Genomic DNA, 26,668 nt, shown 5'->3' on the forward strand with positions numbered 1-26,668 from the left:
CTCTTCCAGTTCTTATCAGCTGCTATTTGCCCTACAGGAAGTGGTGTATTCTTTCTAGCCTCACCCAGTGCTCTCTGCTGTCACATCTGTCCATGTTAGGAACTGTCTAAAACAGGAAGCCTTTTCTATGGGGATTTGATACTGCTCTAGACAGTTCCTGTCAAAAACAGAGATAGCAGCAGAGAGCACTTTGTCAGCCTGGAAAGAAAACACCACTTCCTGTAGGACATACAGCAGCTGTTAAGTACTGGAAGACTTGAGAACATAGAATTAAATTACAAATCTAAAAAACTTTCTGAAATCAGTTGATTTGACAGAAAAACATTTCTGTTGGAGTACCCCAGTACAGCAAAACATTATTTCTTTCAAATCAATTGGTTGGCACCAGAGAGTTGCAATTTACTTCCATTAAAAAAAGTCTTCCAGTACTTATCAGCTGCTGTATGTCCGACAGGAAGTGGTGTATTCGCTCCAGTTACACACAGTGCTTTCTGCTGCCACCTCTGTCCATGTCAGGAACTGCCCAGAGCAGTAACAAATCCCCATAGAAAACCCCTCCTGCTCCCCAGACTAGGAAGAATACCACTTCCTGCAGGACATACTGCAGTTGATAAATACTGGAAAAATTGAGCTTTTTTAATAGAAGTAAATTACAAATCTCTGGCACTTTCTGGCAAAGTTTTGGGGTGAACTATCCCTTTAAAGACTTTTCTGTGCAAGTTTGGGTGGTTGACTCAAAGAGGTTTCACTGTAACTAATATAACTCTAGTCTTGATGTAACTACTATAATACTGCAGTCTATGCATGAGAATGTAACTATTAAAACACTCTTCCACGTGTGCAAAAATATTACTGCTGTAAGGCCCAGATTTATCAGACTGTCCCAGCTTGATTTTCATTTGTTAAATTGCTCTGGCAAAGTGAAAGCTGAGCTGTGATTGGTTATAGGGAAATTATTATTTTTTCTCTTTTTGTCATTTTAAACCTGCAGAATCTGTCAGGTTTTTCTTCAATGTTTATTTCCTCAAGGCACTTTTTTTTGTCTTGTGGATTTTGACACTGCCCATTGTTGTGACATTTGTAAAAGTTGCAGATAAATGCTGGCACGCTTTACTGAAGCCATTCCTCGGTGTCACAGGAGATGCAAAATGATCTAAAATACATAGAAAAATGTTATGTAAGCCAGTTTTTGGGTGCAAACTGCACCAGAATTTGGATACCCTTGTAATTGTAAATCCACTCCAGCGTTTTTTAGTACCTGCATTTTTGTTGTGTTTTTTCTCTATGCAGTTTTTCCCCCCAATATAAATAATGTGATTCATGATTTTTCTTTATATCACTCAATGTGAAAAAATGTCACAAAAACATAAAAGCAACACACATTTTAAAGCAATAAAATAAAAAAACTAATTAACAATGAAGGTCTATGGAGATCATGATGCATATGTAAAATAATTTAATGTAAAAAATGTAATAAAAAAAAAACAGCAAGAGAGCGTTTACTATTTTCCTATTGACTATTAACTTTTTAAGTATACAGTGGATTTTGACCTTAAAGGACGTTATCCAGCACTACAAAAACATGGCTACTTTCTTCCAGAGACAGCACCCCTCTTTACCACATTAATTTGTAGTACAGGCTTTTTCAAGGGGTGTATAAACTAATAACACCCCTGGTGGGACACCACAGTGGCATAAACATCTAAAACAACAAACTGTTTAAAAACACGCCGATGTGTTGTGAGGTACTCCCTCTTAATCAAAAGGCGGTCAGACTAAGTAGTGAGTATTACATCACTACTTACATACCTCCACTATAGTTCCGCCAGAGTACAAGGTCTACATTGGGCAAGGGCTCCTCTGGCAAACTCCTCTCTTCTGTGGATGGCGGTAACAACATCCCGGGTGGATCAGTTACAATTCCAGGTTGCCATGACAAGAGCCCAAGGGACCCACAACAAGCCTGGAATTTACCGACCATTTGGGGACATAAACCGGTCGTACACAAAAGCAGGTATCAACATCACACCTGTGTGCTGACCTAGCACTGGCGTCACGACAAATAACATCAACTACTGGCTGAGTACCACATGTTCAAACATGGTTGAAATGACGGCTGTTTTTTTGGACGGATGTCTTTTCATGGCAAATTTATAACATTGACTATTATTATAAAGATAACAGACATCATTGCATTGTGTGAACATAGCCTGACTATGGCTCTTGGCTCCAAATGTACCAGAACTGTGGTGCACAGCAATTAAGACGCATGCATTAGGCATAGTGTGCCAAAAAGGACAGAGGGCATTGCTGAATGGCAAATTGGACAGACATGGCCTGAAATGCAATCGTATGAGCCAAAAAAGCACCACATTTTTGGCCATAACTTTTGCCTAAAGTAAGACAAATAATAGATGGTCTAAACATAGACTAGACAGTCTAGAGCAAATTGGCTAATCACTTTTACTGAATTTTTTTGTTTGTTTTAAACCCACATTGACCCACTGATTTCAGTCAATCATGCCAAGCACTGTTTTCCTAAGCTGTGGTCAGCCAAAAAAATTTAACTTGTACAGTAGAGACACTTTTGTACAAAAAAATAACTACAATACTTCCCCAGTAAATAAGAATACAACTATGTAATACTGCCTCTTAAGGACCTATTACACAGAGTATCCAAATAATATCAAAATAATACAGATATCTCACTGTGTAATATACACAGTGATCAGCACACAGCTCATCGCCGTCTTTCAAAATGTTGAAAGATAATTCGGTGCCAGCAGCACATCTCTCCATGCAATGAAAGATGAGCGACTTACAGCTGATTAAGGCAAAGGACTGCACACCCACATTGCTAGCGGTGCTCATGCAGCCCTGGCGGTACGATTATTGAGCCGTGTAATAGGTTCGGTAAGCGAACGCAGATCTAACAGATCGGATGAAGTGCTGCTTAGCAGGAAACAGTGCACCCGTCATGTATCATCTCTCCCTTCACTGACACATTGTGATTAGAAAAAGCCTCTATACAGCGAATAGGTGAGTGCCGCTATTGTTTTCCTACTTGTGAAGAATAACTAGTACAATATGTAGAATAATAACTGGTATAATATTGCTTCCTATGTGCAAAAATATAACGACTATAATACTACCTCCTCTATACAAGAATATAACTACAAATAATACTGCTCCCTATGTACAAGAATATAACTAGAGCGGGCTGCCCGGGAGGGGACAGTAGTGGTAATGGGGGACCTCAACTACCCAGATATAGATTGGGGTCACGGTTCAGCTAAAACCACAAAGGGGAGGGCATTTTTTAACCTCCTGCAGGATAAGTTTCTGGGCCAGTTTGTGAAGCAGCCAACTAGAAGTGATGCCTTGTTGGATCTGGTTATTTCTAACAACGCTGAGCTGGTTGGGGATGTCACTGTCCATGAACACCTGGGTAATAGTGACCACAATATAGTGACTTTTAGCTTAAAGTGTAGAAAAGAAAAACATGTTGGGAGGGCAAAAACTCTTAATTTTAAAAGGGCCAATTTTCCTGGGTTAAGGGCAGAACTTCAGGGCATAGACTGGGAGCGGCTGCTGTCACATACGGATACAGCTAATAAATGGGAAATCTTCAAATCCACATTAAGTAACTGTACTGCCAAATATATTCCTATGGGTAACAAATATAAACAGTTAAAATCCAATCCCACATGGCTTACAACCGAGGTGAGAAGGGCTATAAATGAGAAAAAAGGGGCATTCAAAGAATATAAATCAGAGCGGTCAGCTTTAGCCTTTAAACATTACAATGAAGTCAACAAAACCTGTAAAAATGTTATAAAAGCAGCAAAAATTCACAATGAAAGACAAGTGGCCATAGATAGCAAAAGAAACCCCTCAAAAATTCTTCAAATATATTAATGCAAAAAAAAACAAGGACAGAGCATGTAGGCCGCCTAAATAATGGCGACGGGGAGTTAATAACTGGGGACCAGGATAAAGCTGAGTTACTTAATGGCTTCTTCAGTTCTGTATATACAAAAGAAGAGGATGGAGCTGTGGTGGGTGGGGCCAGTACTGAGGTGGGTGGGGCCAGTGCTGCGAACACATGTAAAGTACTTAACTGGTTTAGTATAGATATGGTCCAAGATAAATTAAATAAACTCAATGTAACCAAAGCTCCAGGGCCTGATGGATTACACCCCATCTTAGGGAACTCAGTTCTGTAATTTCTCTACCCTTGTATGAAATATTCAGTGATTCTTTGCTTACTGGTATTGTGCCTAGGGACTGGCGTAAGGCAAATGTAGTGCCGATCTTCAAAAAGGGCTCTCGAACTTCCCCAGGTAACTACAGACCTGTAAGCTTAACGTCCATTGTGGGGAAACTATTTGAGGGGCCTATAAGGGACTACATCCAGGAATATGTAGTGGGTAATAGTATTATAAGTGATAACCAGCAGGGGTTTACTAAGGACAGAAGCTGTCAAACCAACCTAATATGTTTCTATGAACAGGTAAGTAGAAGCTTAGCGCGGCTGTGGATATCGTGTACCTGGATTTTGCAAAAGCGTTTGACACAGTTCCTCATGGACGTCTGATGGGTAAGTTAAAGTCTATCGGTTTGGAAAATTTAATGTGTAACTAGATTGAAAACTGGCTTAATAATCGTACCCAGAGAGTGGTGGTCAATGATTCCTACTCCGAATGGTCCCCGGTAATAAGTGGTGTACCCCAAGGGTCAGTACTGGGCCCTCTTCTGTTTAACTTGTTTATTAATGATATTGAGAATGGAATTAACAGCAATGTTTCTATCTTTGCAGATGACACCAAGCTTTGTAGTACAGTACAGTCTATGGAGGATGTGCAGATGTTACAGGATGACTTAGACACTCTGAGTGTTTGGGCGTCCACTTGGCAAATGAGGTTCAATGTGGATAAATGTAAAGTTATGCACCTGGGTACTAATAACCCACATGCATCATATGTCCTGGGGGGAGTTACTCTGGGAGAGTCACTGATAGAGAAGGATCTGGGTTTACTTGTAGATAATAGACTACAGAACAGCACACAATGTCAGTCAGCTGCTTCTAAAGCCAGCAGGATATTGTCATGCATTAAAACAGGCATGGACTCTCGGGACAGGGATATAATATTACCGCTTTATAAAGCTTTCGTGCGGCCCCATCTGGAGTATGCTGTCCAGTTTTGGAACCCGATTCATAAAAAGGATGTTCTAGAGCTGGAGAGGGTACAAAGACGGGCAACTAAACTAATAAGGGGAATGGAGCATCTTAGTTATGAGAAGAGATTAAAAGAATTACATTTGTTTAGTCTGGAGAGGAGACGTTTAAGGGGAGATATGATTAATTTATTTAAATATATAAATGGCCCCTACAAGAAATATGGGGAAAAGATGTTCCAGGTTAAACCCCCTCAAAGGACAAGAGGGCACTGCCTCCGCCTGGAGAAAAAAGGTTCAATCTCCGGAGGCGACAAGCCTTCTTTACCATGAGAACTGTGAATCTGTGGAACAGTCTACCACAGGATCTGGTCACAGCAAAAACAGTAGAGGGCTTCAAAACCGGCCTAGACAAGTTCTTAGAGCAAAATAATATAAATGCATATGTATAGAACCCCTCCCCCTTCCCTTTATCCATCCCCTCCTTGGTTAAACTTGATGGACATGTGTCTTTTTTCAACCGTATTAACTATGTAACTACAAATATTATTGCCACTATAGAATAATGTATGAAAATACTTGTATTGATATATTACGAATGTGATTTTCTCATGTTCTGTTCGTCACATCCACTGTGTTCTCATTGATATGTCGTAGTACATTCTCTTTTTTGTGTTCTTGAAAACTTTATTTTTCAATAAAAATTCTTGAATAAGAAAATACATACATTGGGGTCTACCCCTTCTACATTACTCACTATCTTACTTCTTCCTAGTCTTTCCTTCTCCTCCCCTCTTACACTTTTTTACATTTAATTACTCGGTTCAGTGGTAATGCTCCATAGGGCTCTTGGTTGAGCCAGGTGACTTGGATCATGATTTGCGATGCCTTGCCGACCCCCCCCCCCCCCCGCGCGCCTATCGGGCCACCGGGGCATGCAGCAGGCGTATGCCAGGGAGAAGGGGCAAATCTGCACCCTCTCCCTGGTGTATGCCCCGGCCGCAAGTTTTGTAGAGGTCTCCCTAGGTGTTAAAGGGGAACTCCGGATAAGAAAAACTTGTTTTCTATTAAAAGTACATTAAAAGTTATATAGATGTGTCTATACAATGTATTTCTGTATCTGTACAGTTCTGCTACACTGGTAGATGATAGAAATCCAGGAAGTGAATAAAAATGGCCCCTTTGCCAATTCACATTGTCTCCTGCTGCTCTCCCCTCCTAGGAGACAAATCTTCCATGCCTCTGTCTTACATTGTGTGTGTTTGCTGAGCACAGGCTGATGATGCAGACAGGGGGCAGGGCGTGATCTTACAGGAGACTTGGCTGGATAACTCAATCCCCTGAGTGATTCACCATCTCTAATCGGCCAGGAGCAGCTGCTGCACTAATTTTTCTGATTGTCATGGGTGGGGGCTGTGAGGGAAAGCATTGCATGAGGGAAAGCCTTGCATTCTGGGAAATGCCAAACCAGGAAGGACAGAAACACAAAACCGAGCAACACCCCCCCCCCCCAAATGTATTTTTGGTAGTTTCAAAACTGGGATAGATAGGTAAGTAATGCGTTATGTTTCTGCAGAAGTTTCATTTTTTTTAACCTCTACCTGGAGTTCCCCTTTAAGGTCAAGCAACCATGTGCACTTACTTGCTGTGATATCTTACCAGTGCCAATATTTGTAAACCTTCTGACTGTACGGTTCTTGCTTAATTATATATTTATGGAATTTGGATTTATATGTCTATTTCTTTGTAACCATTGGTGGATTTCAATAAATACTGATTATACATAGAAAATACTTGTATTGGGAATCTTCTTGTCTGGAGATGTTCTGTACCTTCAGGATTACTCAGACGGCTTTCTTACGATCTGTTTTTATTTTTTTTATTTTTTTATACAGAACGCTTATGAATTAAAACTGAAATATGTGTGAACATCCATCTCCTTCTTCGACCTCAGATCAGAAAAATGAGAAGTCTGCCAGGAGAATTCCCTCATCTCCGAGATAATCACTAGAAATTTTTGTATCCAAACTCTCAAGGACGAGCTCTGGCTTTGTATGAAACATTCTCTACTCTACTGTGTTGTGCATTTGTACATTGTATGACTAGAGATGCAGTGGAGCTCATTGTCCTGTGGTATTGTTGGTCTCCTACAGGGGGCATTGTGTGATGCTTGTGATAGTCCTGTATATGCTGTTTGTAACTTGGTAGTTTTTTATGCTCTGGCTCATCTGTCAGTGACACAGATGTGGAACAAAATTCCACCCACCATATTTCCTTGTGAGTTAACCCTGTGTGTTCCAGGCAGGGGTAACCCATTCATTGCCTTGAAATGAGTCAGTCGGGGCCAGACTTAACAGGAGGTTTAACAGGAATACAGGCAGAGCTGAGTGGTGGACAGGCATCATAGGTGCAGGGGATATGTCAGCTCCTGCTTGCCATTTTCAAGGTTCATCAGTCAACAACAACAAATGCAGGTGAGAATAGCAATGTGATGTGTCCTGCTAAGTGATAGATGTAATGTCGATAGTATATGTCCATTGCATTGAAAATATTAAAATTCTTCTAGAATACCAGCCCTTTCTTCCGAGTGCCTTGTTTAGTCTGGTCTCTCCCCATTGGCCCCGCCTGCCTCAGCCACCTAACCTGGACCCTCCCAGCACCCTTCCCAGCCCAGGCCTGCCCAAGCCCACTAACGCGGACCCTCTCGGTGCCCTTCCCTGCCCAGGCCCGCCCCATCCCCTTAATGCAGATCCTTCAATTTCCCTTCCCTGCACCCTTTCCTGGCCAGGCCTGCCTAAGCCCCCTAACACAGATCCTCCCATTGCCCTTCCTAGCCCAGGCCTGTCTCAGCCCCCTAACACAAACCCTTCCATCTCCCTTCCCAGCCCAGGCCTGCCCCAGCTCCCTAATGTGGACCCTCCCATCACCCTTCCCAGCCCAGGCCCCCTATTGGTTATACACTGATGCCATTTCCTTATACATTATGGGCACACATAGGGATTATGGGGGAGATTTATTGCAGCCTTACAGTAGGCATATCTTTTGCTGCCTGTATCAACCAATCACAGGTCAGATTTCATTTTAGTAGATCTCATGAATATTTGAAAGCTGAGCTGTGATTGGTTGCTATAGCAACAGAGGACTACTGTAAATCTCCTATATAATGTAATATCCAGTATGTATAGAGAGGCACGATTTAAAAAAAAACAAAAAAAAAAACATCTGTGATTCGGCCAAAAAAAGTTGTATAAACATAGACTTAAAGTGACACTGTGACCCCTTGCATTTTGACTGCTCTCCACAGGTGTAAAGGGTAAATTTTACAGCTTTCATTACTTATTTTATATTATACGTCATGGTGCTTGTTGTGGTAAAAAGTGGTTTTTATCAACTGTGGATTGGGATATTTGGGTGGGACTTCACGACCCTAGCGCCACATCGCCCCACCCCTAGCGCCACTTAGCCCTGCCCCCATCAGTGACGTCAACATCGCATAGGCCTCACCCCTCAACAGCCATTGGAAGGGCCATCCTAAAGATCTAGGCTATGCGACGATCAGGTCACGGATGGGGGTGGGGACGATGTGGCGCTTAGGCCGTGAAGCCCCGCCCACATATCCCAATCCACAGTTGATAAAAAACCAAACTTTTTACCAGAACAAGCACCATTACGTATACTATAAAATAAGTAATGAAAGCTGTAAAATTTACCCTTTACACCTGTGGAGAGCAGTCAAAATGCAAAAAGGGGGTGACAGTGTCACTTTAAGCTGTAGTGCAGGACTCCCTAGGACTGCATCCAACTTCTTTAGCCACCAGTATTCAAATGCAGAGCAACCGATCTTGAGCATGCTTGAGTTGCGCTTGTAGCGACCTGTAACTGCAGCTCAGCTCCAGTTAACAGAAGCTGATCAGTGACTGGTGATCTATCATGTGGATCGCTCATCAATCTATTTTGTCAGAGACACCCCTTTAAAAATAGTGTAAAAACACCAAAAAATCTTGATGAAAAAAATTAACTCCTTAAAGGGGTTATCCAGCGTTACAAAAACATGGCCACTTTGTTACAGAGACAGCCCCACTCTTGTCTCCAGCTTGGGTGGGGTTTTGCTGCTCAGTTCCATTGAAGTGAATGGAGCTTAATTGCAAACCACACCTGAACTGGAGACAAGAGTCGTGTTGTCTCTGACAGAAAGTGGCCATGTTTTTGTAGCGCTGGATAACCCCTTTAAGGACTCATGACCCCACTCATGTACCATAACGACACTGATCCCGACTTGGTGCTCATTTATTATGGGCTCTAGCAGCCCTTAGTAATTAAGCACAGATTACATAGATCAATGCAGTACATCTCTATGAGCAATCAGGGACTACAAATTACTGTTTACAAAAAAAAAATGTTTCTTATTTAATTTTTTTTTTTTTATAAATATAAAACCCTTCCCATATTAAAATTTATATCACCCCCTTACCCATTTTATAAATAAAATAAAATAAATAAATTTGCTATCCCTGCGTGCAGAATTGCCCACACTATAAAATTTTCAGATCCTGAATCTCACACGGTAAACGGCAGAGTAAAGTGCAAAAAAAGTGCAAAACTGATTTTTTTGGGTCACATCACATCCATAAAAATTTGAATAAAAAGCTATCAAAAAGCTGCATGTAAGCAAGCAATCTGCATTGAGGAAAGCGACTAGGTCACAAAGTGAAAATGCACACTCATAAACACAAAAAATAAATTACACCTTTTCTTATTCAATATCCAAAACATCAAGACATGATTAAAAACATCTAAAATGAGAAAGTGCTGGTCTCAACAAATCCGTTACAGTCACCGGGTGACTGCGGGGGTCCCGACCGGTAAGTGACAGGGAACTCCTGTCACTTACACTTAAACGCCGCTGCTGCAATTGCTGCAGCCTGTCATTAATGGTGAGGGGTGGGCTGCTCACTGCAGCCGACCCCCACCTCCTATGAAGCGTGCTCTGCTCCGGAGCACGCTTCATAGCAAAGGACGTACCAGTACGCCCAGGTCCTTGGCCGTCTAGGGGTTAAGAGGTTAAACATGTTTAACATAAACTAAACAGCAAGGGGAAATCTGTGCTCTTCAATGCCAGGGATTTTATATCCAGTCGGGCCCTGCATGCAATACAAAAGGACCAAAATATTATGACTACTTTTGGCGTTAGGCATGCATAGCTCATGAAGGGGGTCTGGTGTTTCGGCTTGGTGGGTATATAAGGTGGGAGATTTGCTGTCTGCTCAACTTTCCCTTACTGTTGTCATGGGTAAAAAGGATGATATATCAGAATTGCAGAATTGTGGGGTCCCAGCACGAGTGTTACTAGTTTATACACCCCTCACAAAAGCCTGTAAAAGTGGTGATGAAGTAGTACCTAAGTTTTGCCACTAGATGTTGTTAGTATGTATATTGTGTGTTTAGTATTGCACAGGTTGTAGTACTCAGGGGGTTATTGTTGTTTGTGATTTGTGCACCAATGAGAGCTCTTTTCTCTTCTCCACCTATCTCTATTCTCCTTCTTCTGCACTCTTTTCTACACCACTCACAGTAGGTATTACATATCCTGAAGGAAGTTGTCACATGGGTATAGGAAGTGAAGTCTCCAACTTAGTCAGTCTTAGTCTGGTTCCCGTACAGAGAGGGCAGTCCAGTGTAGTCTAGTCTGGAGTGTGATAGTGGACAGACACACATAGGAAGCACGAACACTCTTTTCTTGAAAGCAGCACTTCTTCACACTATGCAGTGCTAAACGCTCACAGAGGGGACAAAGGCAGATATCATCCCAGCCTTTGCCTAGAACAAGTCTAAAGGTGCAGGACAGTATCCTCAAGCAAGAGGAACTGGTCCGGATAGAGCCTACGTATCTCGCAGCATGGGTGTAAACGGTAAACCTTGGCCACTCTGCTCAACCCAGGTAACAAGGTCTGAGGGCTTGTGTCACCCTCATAGAACAGGTCATCTGACACTGGGTGGTGTAAAGACAAGAAGTCAAAACACGGGCACAAGTATTCTTTCTACTTTCAAGTATTCTACTTATTCTACTTCTAAAGTTCCAGCAGAGCACATTTCTACTTGGGTTGGGACATCCTCCTCTCTACTTCTCTGTACTTACTCTACTTCTCAGCAAGCAACCAAGCCAGCACGGCTATACAACCTCTCAAGCTTTTAGCAGAAGTCTTGTCAGTCAAGTCCAAAGTATGTTGTCCAGTCTCAAGTCTACTGTATACTACTGTACCAAGTATTTCTAAAGTAAAGAAGAGTTTATTTATGGTAACTGGACTCAGTGATTATTGCTTATTATTATTATTATTATTATTTATTTATAAAGCGCCCTTAGTTCCAGAGCGCTATACAATAGATAGGCAACAGGCAGGAACAATACAAGATCAGAAAACATTACATGAAGGCAAAAGACAGACTGGTACATGGGGGAAGAGGACCCTGCCCGCGAGGGCTCACAATCTATGGGCTTAAACACCGACATAGTAATTGCACCTTCCTTGGGTTATCTCCCCTTTCTGTGGGTGGCGGTACCAACTCCACTCCACCGAGATAAGCACCCAAGGGACCCTCTCATAGCCCGGCAGGTCACCGACCACACGGGAAAGGGTATAACTCGCCACTCTAAAATAGAAACAGGTGTTCCTCCATACCTGTTTGCCCACCTGGCACTGGCGTCACGACAGTACAACATCTGGCTGAGCTATACTCCGACCAAGAACCACTGTAGTGGCGTCGCACAGTACCATCTGGCAAGTGACCGGTCGAACCTTACAGCAGTGCACCACACAATAAAGGATGATTATTGGCTTTTGGGGCTAGGGGATTACAGAAAATGTGCAGTCTGCGAACTGGTTATATGTGGCTGTCGTGAAAATGTATAAAAAATGGACAAATGCCTCTATTATAAATAAGTGATGTGGAAACTGTGGGGCACCACAATGTAAGAGGTGATAGGAGGCTACGAAGGTACGAGAGGCAGGCCCGTTCCTACTATGAGGCAGAGTGAGGATCCTGCCTCAGGCGGCAGCTTCCGGGATCCCTGAGGGGGCGGCACAATCCTGCCCTGTCTTATCTGGGTCCCGGCTGCCTTATCTGCAAAGCAAAGAGTGGAGGATGCACAATACTACAAAGTCTCCCTGTGATCCCCGTGCTTCCTCCACTGTGTGCTGCCTGAGCGTCGGGACTGGAAACAGGAGGAGGAGGGGACTCAGCACAGCAGACTGTGGTCATAACAGTGAGAAGACCAGGAAACTGACCCTGCATGGCTGTGTGTGCTGCCTGTCCTGTGCCCCCCTCCCCTCTGTGTGCTGCTTGTCCTGTGCCCCCCTCCCCTCTGTGTGCTGCTTGTCCTGTGCCCCCCTCCCCTCTGTGTGCTGCCTGTCCTGTGCCCCCCTCCCCTCTGTGTGTGCTGGGCCCCCTCCTCTGCACCATGAGCTCTGTCTTCTGAGGTCCTGACTCTCCACAGCCTCCCAGGACCTGTGTAGCCAGGAGACAGATCAGAAACAGAAGGTATGGTGTGAATTGCATAAGTGTGTGTGTGTAAATGTGCATTTGTGTATTATACAGTAGATATATGCTGGGGTGGGTATGCAGTGTTTCTAGGTGCTTACTGTGGGGGGTGACTGACTGGTATTAGGGGGTCTTTGTTGAGGGAAGGGTATGGGTATCTTCTATTAGGAGGTCAGTATCAACAACGAAGAAGCTGTTTGGGGGTATTAGGTGATGTCCACCATTACAGGGGGCACCATGCTTTATAGGTCACCTCCCCTGATCATATGCAGTAATCCTCTACTGGGCACTCTGGAGGATTACTGCATTTGATTAAGGGAGGTGACTTATAAAGCATGGTGAGGGTACAGCGATTATGCGGATCCCATGCTTTATATTTCATCATCATCTCTCCATCTCATTCATTGAATAACGGCCGCAGAGAACCTGTTAGTTCACACAATGGAGTGTGTGGCTCCGGCCGTACGCTCCATTGTGTGCAGCGGTAATTTGGATGTGGGCGCACATGGGTGGGCCCGCACACAAATTCAGAAGGAATGAACATCATCCATCCGGTACTGCAGTGACTTGATTATCTTCAGTAACACCAGCTGCTCTGTGATCCGGCTGGGTCACAGAACGGCCGGTGTTGTACATAGTGTGCACATGGCCTAAGGCACAGAGACAGGGGGAATGATGGTAACTGGTCACACAGCTGGTACATGTGTTTGCATGCAGTATACTGCTGGTACCTACTATGCAGTACATACACTGCCGGCATATACAGTATGTTTATGTGTCATACAGTGACTGCTGGTATATTTTTACGTGTGTGGTATATTTATAGCTAATATATACCTATATGTGAGGTATAATTGCTGCTAGTATATATATATGTATGTGTGCAGTTAATCACTAATTATTGGGGGGGGGGGGGCGCCATTTTAATTTTTGCCTCAGGCAGCAGAAAGGCTAGAATCGGCCCTGACGAGAGGGTAGACCAAAACGCTGCAGTGAAGCAGCTAACTGCCAAAATGAACCAGGGGGCTATCAGATGTGTCTAAAACAACAGCTCAGCGAACCCTAATGTGCATGGGGCTCTGAGGCAGAAGATGGATGGTCACTGCACCTCTACCAACAAAGTTGTATCTGCCGAATAGGCTTTCATTTTCACAGTAGTATTGGAATTGGACCTCCACTGAAGGTTGCCTCCTCTAGTGGGTCACAAATTCTGCTTCATCAAACATATGACAACCTACCAGAACCTTATGAGGTCTCTCACAGCCCATAAACTGTGTAAAATGATATCATTAAAGGAGTTTTCCAATTAAAAATACATGTCCCCTCTATTCATTCTCTATGGAGCAGCAGTAAGGAGCTGAGTGCTGTACTTGGCTCTATCCGGCAGCTCTATAGAGAATGAATTGAGCCATGGGTCATGCGCCTCATGCAACAAAGGAGCCAGGGCGCCGATACAGAGATCTCCGGGGGGCCCAGAGGTCGGACTCCCAGCAATCTCATACTTGTCCCCCATTCTGTGTATAGGGGACAAGTATTGTTGAATCGGCAAAATGATCTTAGGTCTTATTTCATCCCATTTTTTGTGCTGTTGGGTGGGGTATATGTTGGGGAACTCTCTTTTTCTACAGTATCCTGCTCCATGAAAAAGCACATAGGTTCTTCCTGCAAAAACCCTACCAGAAACCACCCAAATGTAAGCAAGGGTCAAACGAGGTGGGAGTACATAAACACGTAGGGGGGAGATTTATCAAACATGGTGTAAAGTGAAACTGGCTCAGTTGCCCCTAGCAACCAATCAGATTCCACCTTTCATTCCTCACAGACTCTTAGGCCGGTTTCACACTGAGCAAAACTAGCGGAATTCCGCGGTGGAATTGTCCGCTGCGGAATGCTGTTAGCCTCCCTCTCATAATGTGTGTCTATGGGAGGCGCGCGCTACTGTTCTCACAGCGTCTCTCCGCACTGAAGAATGAACATGTTCATTCTTTAGCGCGGACAGAGCAGGAGCGCGCGCCTCCCATAGACTCCCATTATGAGAGGGAGGCTAACGGCATTCCGTGGCGGGCCATTCCGTTGCGGAATTCCGCTAGTTTTGCTCAGTGTGAACCCGGCCTTAGGAAAATGAAAGGTGGAATCTGATTGGTTGCTAGGGGCAACTGAGCCAGTTTCACTTTACACCATGTTTGATAAATCTCCCCCTTTGTGTAGGAGTGGGAGGTGGTGGGAGTATATACACCCTGTGCACTGAAACCTTTCTATACTCTAACGCTGCAAGCTGTTTTCTTCCTTTATCAGCCTGTTCTGTTCCTAACTTCTTCTGCCTTCTAGCATTAGCTACAGCAATCTGTAAGCTGTACAGCAAAAAGCACTCCCTAAACCATCGTGTTAACTACCAGATCCTGGGGAACTCCACATTTTCATTACTAAAGGTCTACTTTATTACATTCCATGCTGTCCATTCTGAGGGGCTGTCCATTCTGTCCATAAGGCTGGGTTCACACTGCGTTTTTGCAATCCGTTTTTTTTATACGTTTTTTTTGCAAAAAAACTGATGAAAAACGGATGAAAAAACGGATGCATTTGTGTGCATCCGTTTTGATCCGTTCTTCCATTGGCTTCCATTGTAAAAAAAAGGGATCAAAACGGATCCGTTTTTTTTTACGGACACAAAAACGTAGCTGACACTAATTTTGTGTCCGTTAAAAAAACCGGATCCGTTTTGATCCGTTTTTTTTTACAATGGAAGTAAATGGAAAAACGGATCAAAACGGATGCACACAAATGCATCCGTTTTTTCATCCGTTTTTCATCTGTTTTTTTTTTCAAAAAAAGTATTAAAAAAACGGATTGCAAAAACGCAGTGTGAACCCAGCCTTATCTAAACGAAGCAAAGCGCTGCATGTGATCAGCGCTCCACTCATCAAGCCGACTGCCTTTCATCGCTGCTCTGCTCCCTGCCGCTCCACCCAGGATGCAGGGAAAAGCTGGATCCAATCCTGGGGAAACTTCTCCTGGTTTTTCAGGTTTGGATTCAGCTTTTCCCCAGCACCCAAGGTGGGGAGGCAGGGAGCGGAGCAGCGCTGAAAGGCAGTCGGATTAATGAGTGGAGCGCTGATCACACAAAGCGCTTTGCTTCGTTTAGATAAGCGTTTCGCTCTTCTCTAATTCCCATTAATTTCTCTAGAATTCATGTCAAATAAAAAGGTAAAACATAAGCGAAGGGTATGTTTCGTACACTGGAGAAAACCTAAGTGTTTTTAAATCAACTAGTGTAAGAAGGTTACACAGATTGTTAATTTACTTCTGTTTAAAAAAATAAAGTCTTCTTGTACTTGCCAGCTGCTGTATGTCCAGCGGGAAGTGGTGTAGTACAATGCGCTCTCGGCTGCCACCTCTTTCCATGTCAGGATCTGTCCAAAGCAGCAGCAAATCCCCATAGAAAACCAGTACAGTTCCTGACAGAGACAGAGGTGGTGGCAGAGAGAACATGTCCCTATGGACTACATGACTGCATGACTTTCTGCAGGACATACAGTAGCTGATAAGTAGTGGAATGCTTCATTTTTAAGTAGAAGTACTTTACAAATCTGTAAAACTTTCTGGCACTAGTTGATTTGATTTTTTTCCCTCTGGTGTACTACTTTAAATACTCTGCATATATTTACTATATACACTCCTAAAGTCCACAGTACACTCCCCATATAAATTTAAGCCCATATACTCCGCCTAACTCCATATCCTAAACTCTCGTCATATACTCCCTATATACACTACTAAACACCCCATACACCCTCCATATACTCCTAATAACTTTATTGCTAAAATTATCTCCATACACTTTCCATATAATCTCTCTATAATTTCTATATACTCCCCATATATTCCCTGCTCATTCCTTACATACTGCCAGTATTACTCTAAATATAACTCTGTAGCCCACAAACTCCCTATATAATCACCATATACTCCCACATACACAACCCACACACTTTCCATATTTTTTATATAAGTCTAGGGCTGCACAACCATTATGGTCGTAAAAAGGGGTTGCACAGCCAAAGTTCGCTGTGTCTATATGTGGGACATGCTGTGTCATGGCTAACCAAAACAAATGGGGTTGTGTTGTGGCACACCACTGGCTATGACCAGACAGTTGGATTTCTTGTGACTGTTGGGTCGATCTCATGGTCACTTGGGGGTAAAGCACAACCCTGCTCACTGATCTTAGCTGCAATGCAGCACAGTCACCACATTGAGGTCATATAACCCTTGAAGCGGCTAGAATTGTTGTGTAGCCCTAGCCTAAAATATATGGCCCATATGCTCCCCATATAATAATCATGTTTATAGGCCATATATTCCCCATATACTCCCCACGTGCTTCATATATAACTCTGTTACCCACATACTCCTAGTCCACCCCACATATACAGCAACTTTATGGCCCGTATGCACTGTATATACAATATGTATCTTGCCATAATAAGCTGTGTGCACATCTGTCAGGGGCGAGGCCAATACCTTGATTACAATATTAGATGAGTAAGGAAAGTCGGTTTATACAGAACTCATCACACATGGATAATGTAAGCATGGCCCAGCTGTGTGCACTTGTAAAGTTGTTATAATCCCCCTCTGTGCTATAAACAGGAAAGTAGATATTATGGAGTCTCAGGCTGCATTCACAAATAATAAAATGCTCTTCTGCTGCCGCCAAGTCCCCTCTCCCTAACCCTGATGTAAGGAAACTCCTGTCCACTCCACAACGTGGCACCCCACACAACACCCACAGCACAAAACCCTACAATTAAAAACCCTGTGTGATACCTCACCTGACACCCTATATTCTGTCATTCTACAGCATAGCACCCCACAACTCCATGACAATCCAGTATTACACCCCGCAACATGAAACTTTACAATCTGATACCCCACACTGCAATACAATGTGATATTTCACAACATGAGACATGTGTGATACAGCAATACATCCCACATGATGCCTTATAATAAACTGGAAGCATCAGGACAACTCACAATGTGACAATACAATATGCTTTTACATAGTACAAAGTTAATAAAGTTGAAACAAGACAAAAGTCCATCAGGTTCAACCTAGAGAAACCCTAATGTGTTGATCCAGAGGAAGGCAAACACCCTTATGAGGCAATTAACAATTGCCCTATTCCAGGGAGAAAATTCCTTCCCGACTCCAATGGTAACCAGAATAATCCCTGGATCAATGTATCACCGGAAATCTAATGCTCATAACTTGTATTATTATATTTTTCAAGAAAAGCATCCAGTCCTCCCTTGAACTTATTTAATTCAACTTGTCAGTGTCAATGCAGTTATAGATATGATGACATTTATTGTCTCCATTGCTGTCATTGTGGATCATTACCTGGTATTATAAGGCCTAGTTTATATAAATCCGGTGATCCGGTGGCGTTTCCCCCCGGTTCAGTAGAGAAGCACCGGAGGGAAACACATCTCTGAACTGATCCCATTGTTTTAAATGGGACTGTTGGGATGATGCATTCTCACATTAATGCCGCCGGACCGCCGGACTGACCGCACGTGAAAATGCTGCTTACAGTGTTCTGACGTGCGGTCAGCTCCCTCATCCGACACCACATACATTAAAGTCTATGGAGCGCCGGAGGCATGCTATGTACAGACGCATGCATTATGCATCCTCTGCCTTTTGCCTCCTGCGCTCCAAGAAGAGCTGTCCCTGCCCCCCTCCCATTAACCCTTGTGACCCTGGCTCTTCAGCAGAGTGGCCCCTCGCAGGATGAGCAGCCATCAGCCACCCAGCTCCTCTGTACAGATGCAGCACCCTTTAGGAAAGGGGTAGGGAACCTTGGCTCTCCAGCTGTTGCAAAACTACAACTCCCATCATGTCTGGGATATCCAGGCATGATGGGAATTGTAGTTTTGCAACGGCTGGAGAGCCAAGGTTTCCTATCCTTGCTATAGGAGATGTCTCCATGTCCTGCTGCCCACAGTAGAGGGCTCCCGTGTGCTGCTGCCCCCTATATAGATGGCCCCCTGTAATGCTGCTGCCCCCTATATCGATGCCCCCTATATGCTGTAGAGGAAAAAAACCATGACAACTAATGAAATAAAGGTATGGCAACTGATATTATTGATGTCAACTGATTGTTTTTTACTTTAAAAAAGGTTCGAAAACCTGATGACAATTGATGCCTTTTTGGTATCAGTTGTGACATCAGTTGTAGTCAGGTTCGTACAAAAAACTGAAATGGATGCAACTTATATATGTAAACTAGGCCTAATCCAGTCGTTCATTGCCCAACTCTATATTTTCATTATTTCCCCATAAATAAAAAGTTGATAGTAAACATCTATGTCCATCCTGCAGATATAACTTCCTTCATATGTAAGGAACTGGAATTTCTGCAACAAATCTGCCCTGTGTAACCATGCAGATCCTTCATCAGGGATTTACATTATTATTATTATTATTATTATTATTATTATTATTATATGCGTTTTGCAGCAGACATACATTGATGGAATAGAGAATGGATCCTAGAAATCCACCTGATGGACTCATGTAGGGTTCATTTCCCTTGAGTTAGATAGAGGTTTAGTGCACCTCCAGCCCTGGGATGTTTTACAGTTATTGTACCAGGTTAGTGTCTGCTTCTTATACCATATCTCACTATACAAGAAGTAATACTTAGTTCCTGTACATTGAATAAGCTCCATTTGCAGCCTCCCAATCTGCAGGAAGGAGCGGACCCATGAGAGGACTGCCAGCTCTTGCTGCACTGACTGAGCCGGGGCTCTTGTGGCTTCCAGGTCTCTTCTGTGTGAATGGTGGACGTGATATTTCAAACAGCAGATCAGGCAGTTTATGTATTGGGTGCCCGGAAAATTTTCCAAACAAACACAGCTTGATTCTACTTGGGTGGGCGACTTATCAACAGACTAATTTCATAAACAAATGGGAAAAGGCGCAGAAGCCATTGGCTGGTGGCGCACAGACACGTGGAGGAAGCTGCTCGGGGCTTTTTTTCTGTTGCAATGAAATTTTAATTAATGTGGGTGGGCTGAGAATTGGACGAATGTTTATCATAGACAATTTATTTTCCAGCGCTAAGTCAACATAAAATAGCAAACTTACAACCATTATTTAATGTTTTTAAAGCTATGAAGAAGGGCCAGGCAGGGAGCAGGCTGGGAGAGCAGAGTGCTGGCAGTCGGGCTGCAGCTCTCACACAGCTCGGGACAAGTCCTGGGCTCTTCTTCTTCCTCCTCTTCTCTCCCTGCTTCTTCTGCTACAATGAGCCGCCTCTACAACCACCACCTACCTCAGCTGAGCAATGACACGTCCAGGCCACCCCTGCTCTACCTCTATGGAGCAGATAGGACACTCATGCCCACCTTGGGCTTTGCATCCACCAGTGTCATCAGCAGGCAGGAGCCCCCCCAGAAGCCACCTTACAGCTATATCGCCTTGATAGCTATGGCCATAAAGGACTCTCCTGACCACAAGGTCACCCTCAATGGCATCTACCAATTCATCATGGAGCGGTTCCCTTACTACCACGACAACAAGCAAGGATGGCAGAACTCCATCAGGCACAACCTCTCCCTCAATGACTGCTTCATCAAAGTGCCCAGAGAGAAGGGCAGACCAGGGAAGGGCAGCTACTGGACCCTTGACCCCAAGTGTCTGGATATGTTTGAAAATGGCAATTTTAGGCGCAGGAAAAGAAAACCCAAAACTCTTCTGCCTGAAGAATCCAAGAGGTGTAAAGCAGAAGTACTAGAGGATGTGGAGGAGTCTCCAGGGGATGGAGCAGCTACCTATCAGCAGAGGTCAGTCATTAGGGCTCCTTGTGGTGACAGGGACTGCAGGAAGGACAGTGCTGGGGAATTGTCCACTTCAGATGAAGAACTGAGCAGAGATTGCAGTCACCCACAGATGACCTCTGTCACTTTCAGGGACAATTCCCAGACACCCGGATGCTCCACTTCCTTCTACTTATCTGGACCTCTGCTTACTGACAAGGAGACATTATCTGCAGCCAAGGATGTGGGAAACAAGGCTCCTCAGGAGGAGGAAAGACCACTGAAGAGTGAGCAAGATCCGGGGCCAGATAACCACATGGGAGATGTCTATTCATCCAGCACCAAGGAACCAGGAGTGCTGACCTATGATCATCATCATCCTCATCTTCATCTTCATCAGCAGCAACATCAACCAAAGGCTACTGGAGAAGCACCACCAAAGCACCCTAAAAGCTTCAGTATAGACAGCATCCTGAGCTCCCAAGCCACTAAGGGAAGTAAGGGTGCAGGGCTGTCTAAGCTGACTGTGGACTGTCTGTCAGGCAGCTGCAGGTATAACCCTGCCATCTGCCCTGTGTTCAATGCTTCTGTGATGCTCGACTCTCAGGTACAGGGGAGATTCTACCACATTGGGGTCCCCATCCTCTCCTATCTGCCTGTGGCTCTTACAGAATCAGGCTTACCCAAATAAGAAATAAAAACGATGCCATTTGTTTAGACACCCTGAAGAGTTCTGGGACTTGTAGTTCTTCTTATGGTACCATGCTTCATTTTACACAGGGTGTCATTGTGGGGCTTTTCCCTGTTACATGAATGACCCTGTATATTGCAGGACCCCCTTTCTCTTATCACTTCACGCTGCTGTAAAGCACAGTCCTCTATATCACTCAATAACCACAAATAAAAGGATTTTATCATGTGGGTTGGAGCTGGTTGTTCTCTGCACTTCTTTGTATTATATTTGTCCCTCTTATTCATATAACATTCGTGGTTTTATTTTCTGCTCTTCTCAATGTGGATAGGCTTATAGGTTTAGGCTCAGCTTATAGGATGTGAGATCAAGCACTGGGGGTATCTGTGATAGGGGTAGAAGTGTATAAACCCCTGTTCTGCTGGTTGGAAGGGAGTAAAGGAAAGGGTTAAAGGCCATATTGGGGGAGCAGTCTTGAGCTCTTTCTCTTTCCCACACTGTTCCTGGTTTGGGGTCAGTCTCATCCACAAGACTCAGAATAAGTGGGAAAACTCTAAGACCAACTAGTTTATGGGAGATTCCTCTTCCTTATGATTTAAAGACAATATATTTTATATCAACACCAATAAGCAAAGGTACTGAAATAAAAAATGATACTAATAATAAACAGCACAAAAAAATAGAATAACTGTAAATAATAAAGTCAGTGTGACTTCTGAAATAACTTGTATTCTACATCAGGTTAGGCTGTATGTCTACTTTCATTAGTTTTTACATCTTGGCTGGGTTCACACTACGTATATTTCAGTCAGTATTGTGGTCCTCATATTGCAACCAAAACCAGGAGTGGATTAAAAACACAGAAAGGATCTGTTCACACAGTGTTGAAATTGAGTGGATGGCCGCCATTTAATGGCAAATATTTGCTGTTATTTTAGAACAACGGCTGTTATATTGAAATAATGGCAGTTATTTACTGTTATATGGCGGCCATCCACTCAATTTCACCATTGTGTGAACAGATCCTTTCTGTGTTTTTAATCCACTCCTTGTTTTGGTTGCAATACTGACTGAAATATACTGACTGAAATATACGTAGTGTGAACGCAGCCTGGATGTTGGCAAAACTTTATACACACTGTTAGAATGCAGGAAACCGAAAATATTGGTAAAATTGTAAGGTTTCTACATCAGGATTACAAGGAATTAATTGTACCCCCCAGCAGATCCACGTCATCTCCTCTTTCATATATATGGCAATGTGGCCCCATTATTAGTGGTGGAGGGAGAGCATGGGATACCAGTTGTAGCTGCCCCACTTCTCCATCCCTGTGGGTCAGCTTCTCAGTCCCAGGACCAGGGGCTCAGTCACAACTCACACACAACGTTTGGATTTGTGATGTTTTGCTGCTACATAAAATAAAACGAAAGGTCAGTTTACACAAAGGTCCAGGTTTTTTCCATCTGTGACTATACACAGCTGGAAAGAACGACCCCCGGGGTCTCTGATGTTCTCTGCCATCCCAACCACAATAGACAGAGGACTATTATTATACAATATTTCTGCTCAATGTGTGTCCATGTATGCATGGGTTTATTTCTTTCCACATATGTGTATATAAACATAAGTATAATTGTGGGTATATGTATGTATGTATGTATGTATGTATGTATGCCTATACATGCATTTGAGCATGCATAATGTGGGTTTTATGTGCAACTACTATGCCTATTACAAATGCAGAGACATAGAAGTCAGATACTAAAAAGAGCCCTGTGGGGATGCACAAACAGTCTATATGTGTACAAGTTCCAGTCATATCTTTTTTTCCTGAAAAAAAAAGTAACCAACAGATTATTTATACATATATAAATGGGATTTCTTTGTTACTTTTTCTCTCTCTTGTTTTCTTTCTTTCTTTAACTGACTAAATTGATGTAAATTAGTAAATTAACAGAAATTAAAGGCATCCATAAATCCATACATTTATTTACCCATTTTTTTCCCCTACAATATGGAATCCAGGTGAAAAGAATAGATATTGACTAATGCAAAAAAACAAAACAAAAAACAAAAAAACAAAAACAAAAAAATCCTTAGTAATAGTGAAAACACACTATTGCAATGCAACTGCATGGCGACCTGACTGTGTGTTCTCTCACATATAAATGAGGGTAAGTTAGAAGCACACATAATAATAATAATAATAATAATAATAATAATAATAATAATAATAATAATAATAATAATAATAATTTTATATGGTGCCTGCCAACATATTTGGTAGCACTTTACAATTCTGGGGTTACATACATAGACAAAATCAGACATTACAGAAATACACATGAAGTATGAGTAGTTAGGGCCCTGCTCGCAGAAGGTTACAATCTACAATCTAATCAGGGCAGCAAAGGGTAAAACCTTCAGCAACTTTTCACAATAAAGATGCCTATATATCATCATTAACTGGTAGCTGAACCATTGGCAGGAGGCCCAAAAAAATGCACAATTATTTAATAATCCAGCAACTATTATATTCTACTGATGCTGGACTGAAAGAATTTTATATAGATATATAATGCAGTAGTTTGTAGCACATGAGTGACTCCTCGATTTGCAGATCACACATATGCAGCAACGTCTTCTACTTTTAAAACTTCACTTGCTGTTTACAATCTCATAATTGACTTGTTGCCCCCAATCCTAAGGGCGGGGTTAAATATATACGTCGATCCGGTGGCATTTTCCTCATTTTAATGGGGCAGTGCAAAGCATCCAGCAATTCAATTGTTCCGCCAGATCGCCTGGGGCCACATTCACAAACCAGGGGTGGGGGTTGAGGGAGGACAGTTCCACGCCACCCACTCACCAGTGTAGTCGAGAATCCATCCTGCTACACTCTCAGTCAGCATCCACATCAAAGTGTGAGGAATGAACAGTGTGATGTGAGAGGTATGAAACTGCTCCGTTTGAACAAGGTCATTGCTTTGGGACAAGAACTATGTCCTTAGGGCCTCAGACCTTGTAAGAGAACCGGCCGGGTCACGGAATGGCGGGTCTCAGAAAAAATCATCCCGGCTGGCACTGCAGTACCGGCCAGATGATCTTTAGCACTGCTGAGTTCTGAAGCCAGCGAATTTGTGCGCGCCTGCATCAGATCTCCCCACTGCACACTATGGAGCATGCGTCCGGAGCCCCTTGCTCCATAGTGTGCACTGACAGGGTTTTCTCGGCCACTATTCACTGAATAGCGGCCACAGAAAACTGACATGTCAGAGTGTATACTATGTGTATACACTTCGGCCGGGATTCCCTCAGCCTGCAGCACTACGTAAGTACCGCAGGAATCACGGCCAGGGCCGTATTTTCCACTAGGCACCCGTTGTCCGTGGCCTAGGGCAGCACCTTCCAGGGGGGCAGCACCAGGGAGCAGGAGGAAGAAAACAACTTTCTTTTTGTTTTTATTTTTTTTAAGTCTCCTACCTCCTGTTCAGACTTGCCAGTAAATCTGGTTTGTTTTTGAGGGGGGGGGGGGGGGGGGGGAGGTATGGTCAGGTCTGGTGTGGCTGTGATGCCTGGAGCTATTACCTACCTATTTCCTTCAGACAATATGCAGACGGCCCTAATCATTGATTTAATGTGGAAATTTTTGTTTTAAGAAGTTAAAAACCATGAAAATGCGATTCGGACAATGTTTCTTCATGTAGAGAAATACATGTGGCCGAAACCACGCTCCTCCACGCTACGCAAGATGGGGCGTCTTCAGGTTTAGTGCCTAGGGCAGCAGCAGCTGTTAATACGGCCCTGATCACGGCCGTTGTAACAACAGATGTGATTTCTGCGGAACTTACATAGTGTGAACATAGCCTAAAAGTGGAAGCATTCTCTATTACAGTCACCATCCTGGGATGGGTTGTCTATTAATACAATCATATAGACAATCACATACATTGAGCACACAATCACATACACAATCACATATTAAAGGGGTACTCCATAGAAAAATAATTATTTTCCAATGAACTGGTGTCAGGAAGTTGTAGATTTGTAAATTACTTCTATTTAAAAATCTCCAGTCTTCCAGCTGCTGTATGTCCTGCAGGAAGTGGTGCACTCTTTTCAGTCTGACACGGTGCTCTCTGCTGCCACCTCTGTCCATGTCAGGAACTGTCCAGAGCAGCAGAAAATCCCCACAGAAAACTTCTCCTGCTCTGGACAGTTCCTAACATGGACAGAGGTGGCAACAGAGAGCACTGTGTCAGACAGGAAAAAATGCACCACTTCCTGCATGACATACAGCAGCTGATAAGCACTGGAAGACTGGAGATTTTTAAATAGAAGTAATTTACAAATGTATAACTTTCTGACACCAGTTGATCTGGATTTTTTTTTTCCGGACTACCCCTTTAAGTGAAAACACATAAAGAATAATTAACACAGTTCTGAACATTTACCTTCTTATACAAACCTCCACATTTAAGATGATACAAAACCCTCATTTGCCTCTGGTTTAAAGTTCAATATCATATTCTGAATTCTTTTGGTATTTTCAGCTCCTGGCGGTGATTTCATTGTTGTGCCGCACTGTGTGTGCCGCTCCCAAAGGAGATGCTGCTAAGGGTCATGGAAGGTTTGGACAAATAAAACCGTTTTCTGGATTTGGCTCCAGTGTTTAGCTGCCAAGTCTTTCTTCAGATGGAACAGGAAAAGCTTCAGATATCATTGGATAGCACTGAACCAGCGGGTGGAATAATACAGTCAGAACACATAAAATCATCCATTCCACCAAGAAAGATCCATATCTTATAGATTATACATAGGTAATAAAAGAGACAGGCAGAGTGTACATATGACCCACATACAACACACAGTAATAGCACTTACTAGTGGTTGCCTGGGGTCCATGTGCCCCTTTAATACCCCCCATTTACATAGCCTACATTGTCTTTGAGCAGTACTTATTATTCACATTCTGTAGGCCTTGTAATAAAATACTGAATGTGATTGCAGGCTGACTGAAACCCCTTGCTACAATTGAGGGGCTTTGTAATTAGGGGCTAGGGATTCTCTCAGTCCCCCCCCCCTTACTGTGGTCAGATCCAACCCACAATCCCAAGGAAAAGTCCTTGGATTAACCCATTGATCATCATGAATTTCATGCAATTTCAGTTGAAATGACTGTTAGGCAGAGAAGACTTGTCTACTGTGTGGACAATGGCCTAGCATGGACTTATTGGACCAGGAGTCATCTGCATTAGAAGATACAGGGATAAGTGATTTCTGGACATTTCTTTCTCATGCATTATAAGGACTTAAAGGCTATTCTGACGAAAAACAAAGAATCGTCTACTCATCTGCTGCAAATTCCCTGCTGGTGCTGGTTAGACAGTGGTGTTCCTCAGTGTCAGCGCTTCATGTTCTCTGTCCCACCATTT

General features: G+C 43.2%; 1 protein-coding gene across 1 annotated transcript; it reads left to right on the forward strand.

Moving 5' to 3' along the window:
- The first annotated feature begins 19,904 nt into the window (after nt 1-19,904).
- Nucleotides 19,905-21,597, forward strand: FOXL1 (forkhead box L1). Its single transcript, XM_069968610.1, has one exon. The coding sequence runs from the start codon at nt 20,030-20,032 to the stop codon at nt 21,230-21,232; it is 1,203 nt and encodes a 400-aa protein (XP_069824711.1). The 5' UTR covers nt 19,905-20,029; the 3' UTR covers nt 21,233-21,597.
- Nucleotides 21,598-26,668: the final 5,071 nt, after the last annotated feature.

Source organism: Dendropsophus ebraccatus, chromosome 4 (genome assembly GCF_027789765.1).
Source record: "Dendropsophus ebraccatus isolate aDenEbr1 chromosome 4, aDenEbr1.pat, whole genome shotgun sequence".
In the NCBI taxonomy this organism is placed as follows: domain Eukaryota; kingdom Metazoa; phylum Chordata; class Amphibia; order Anura; family Hylidae; genus Dendropsophus; species Dendropsophus ebraccatus.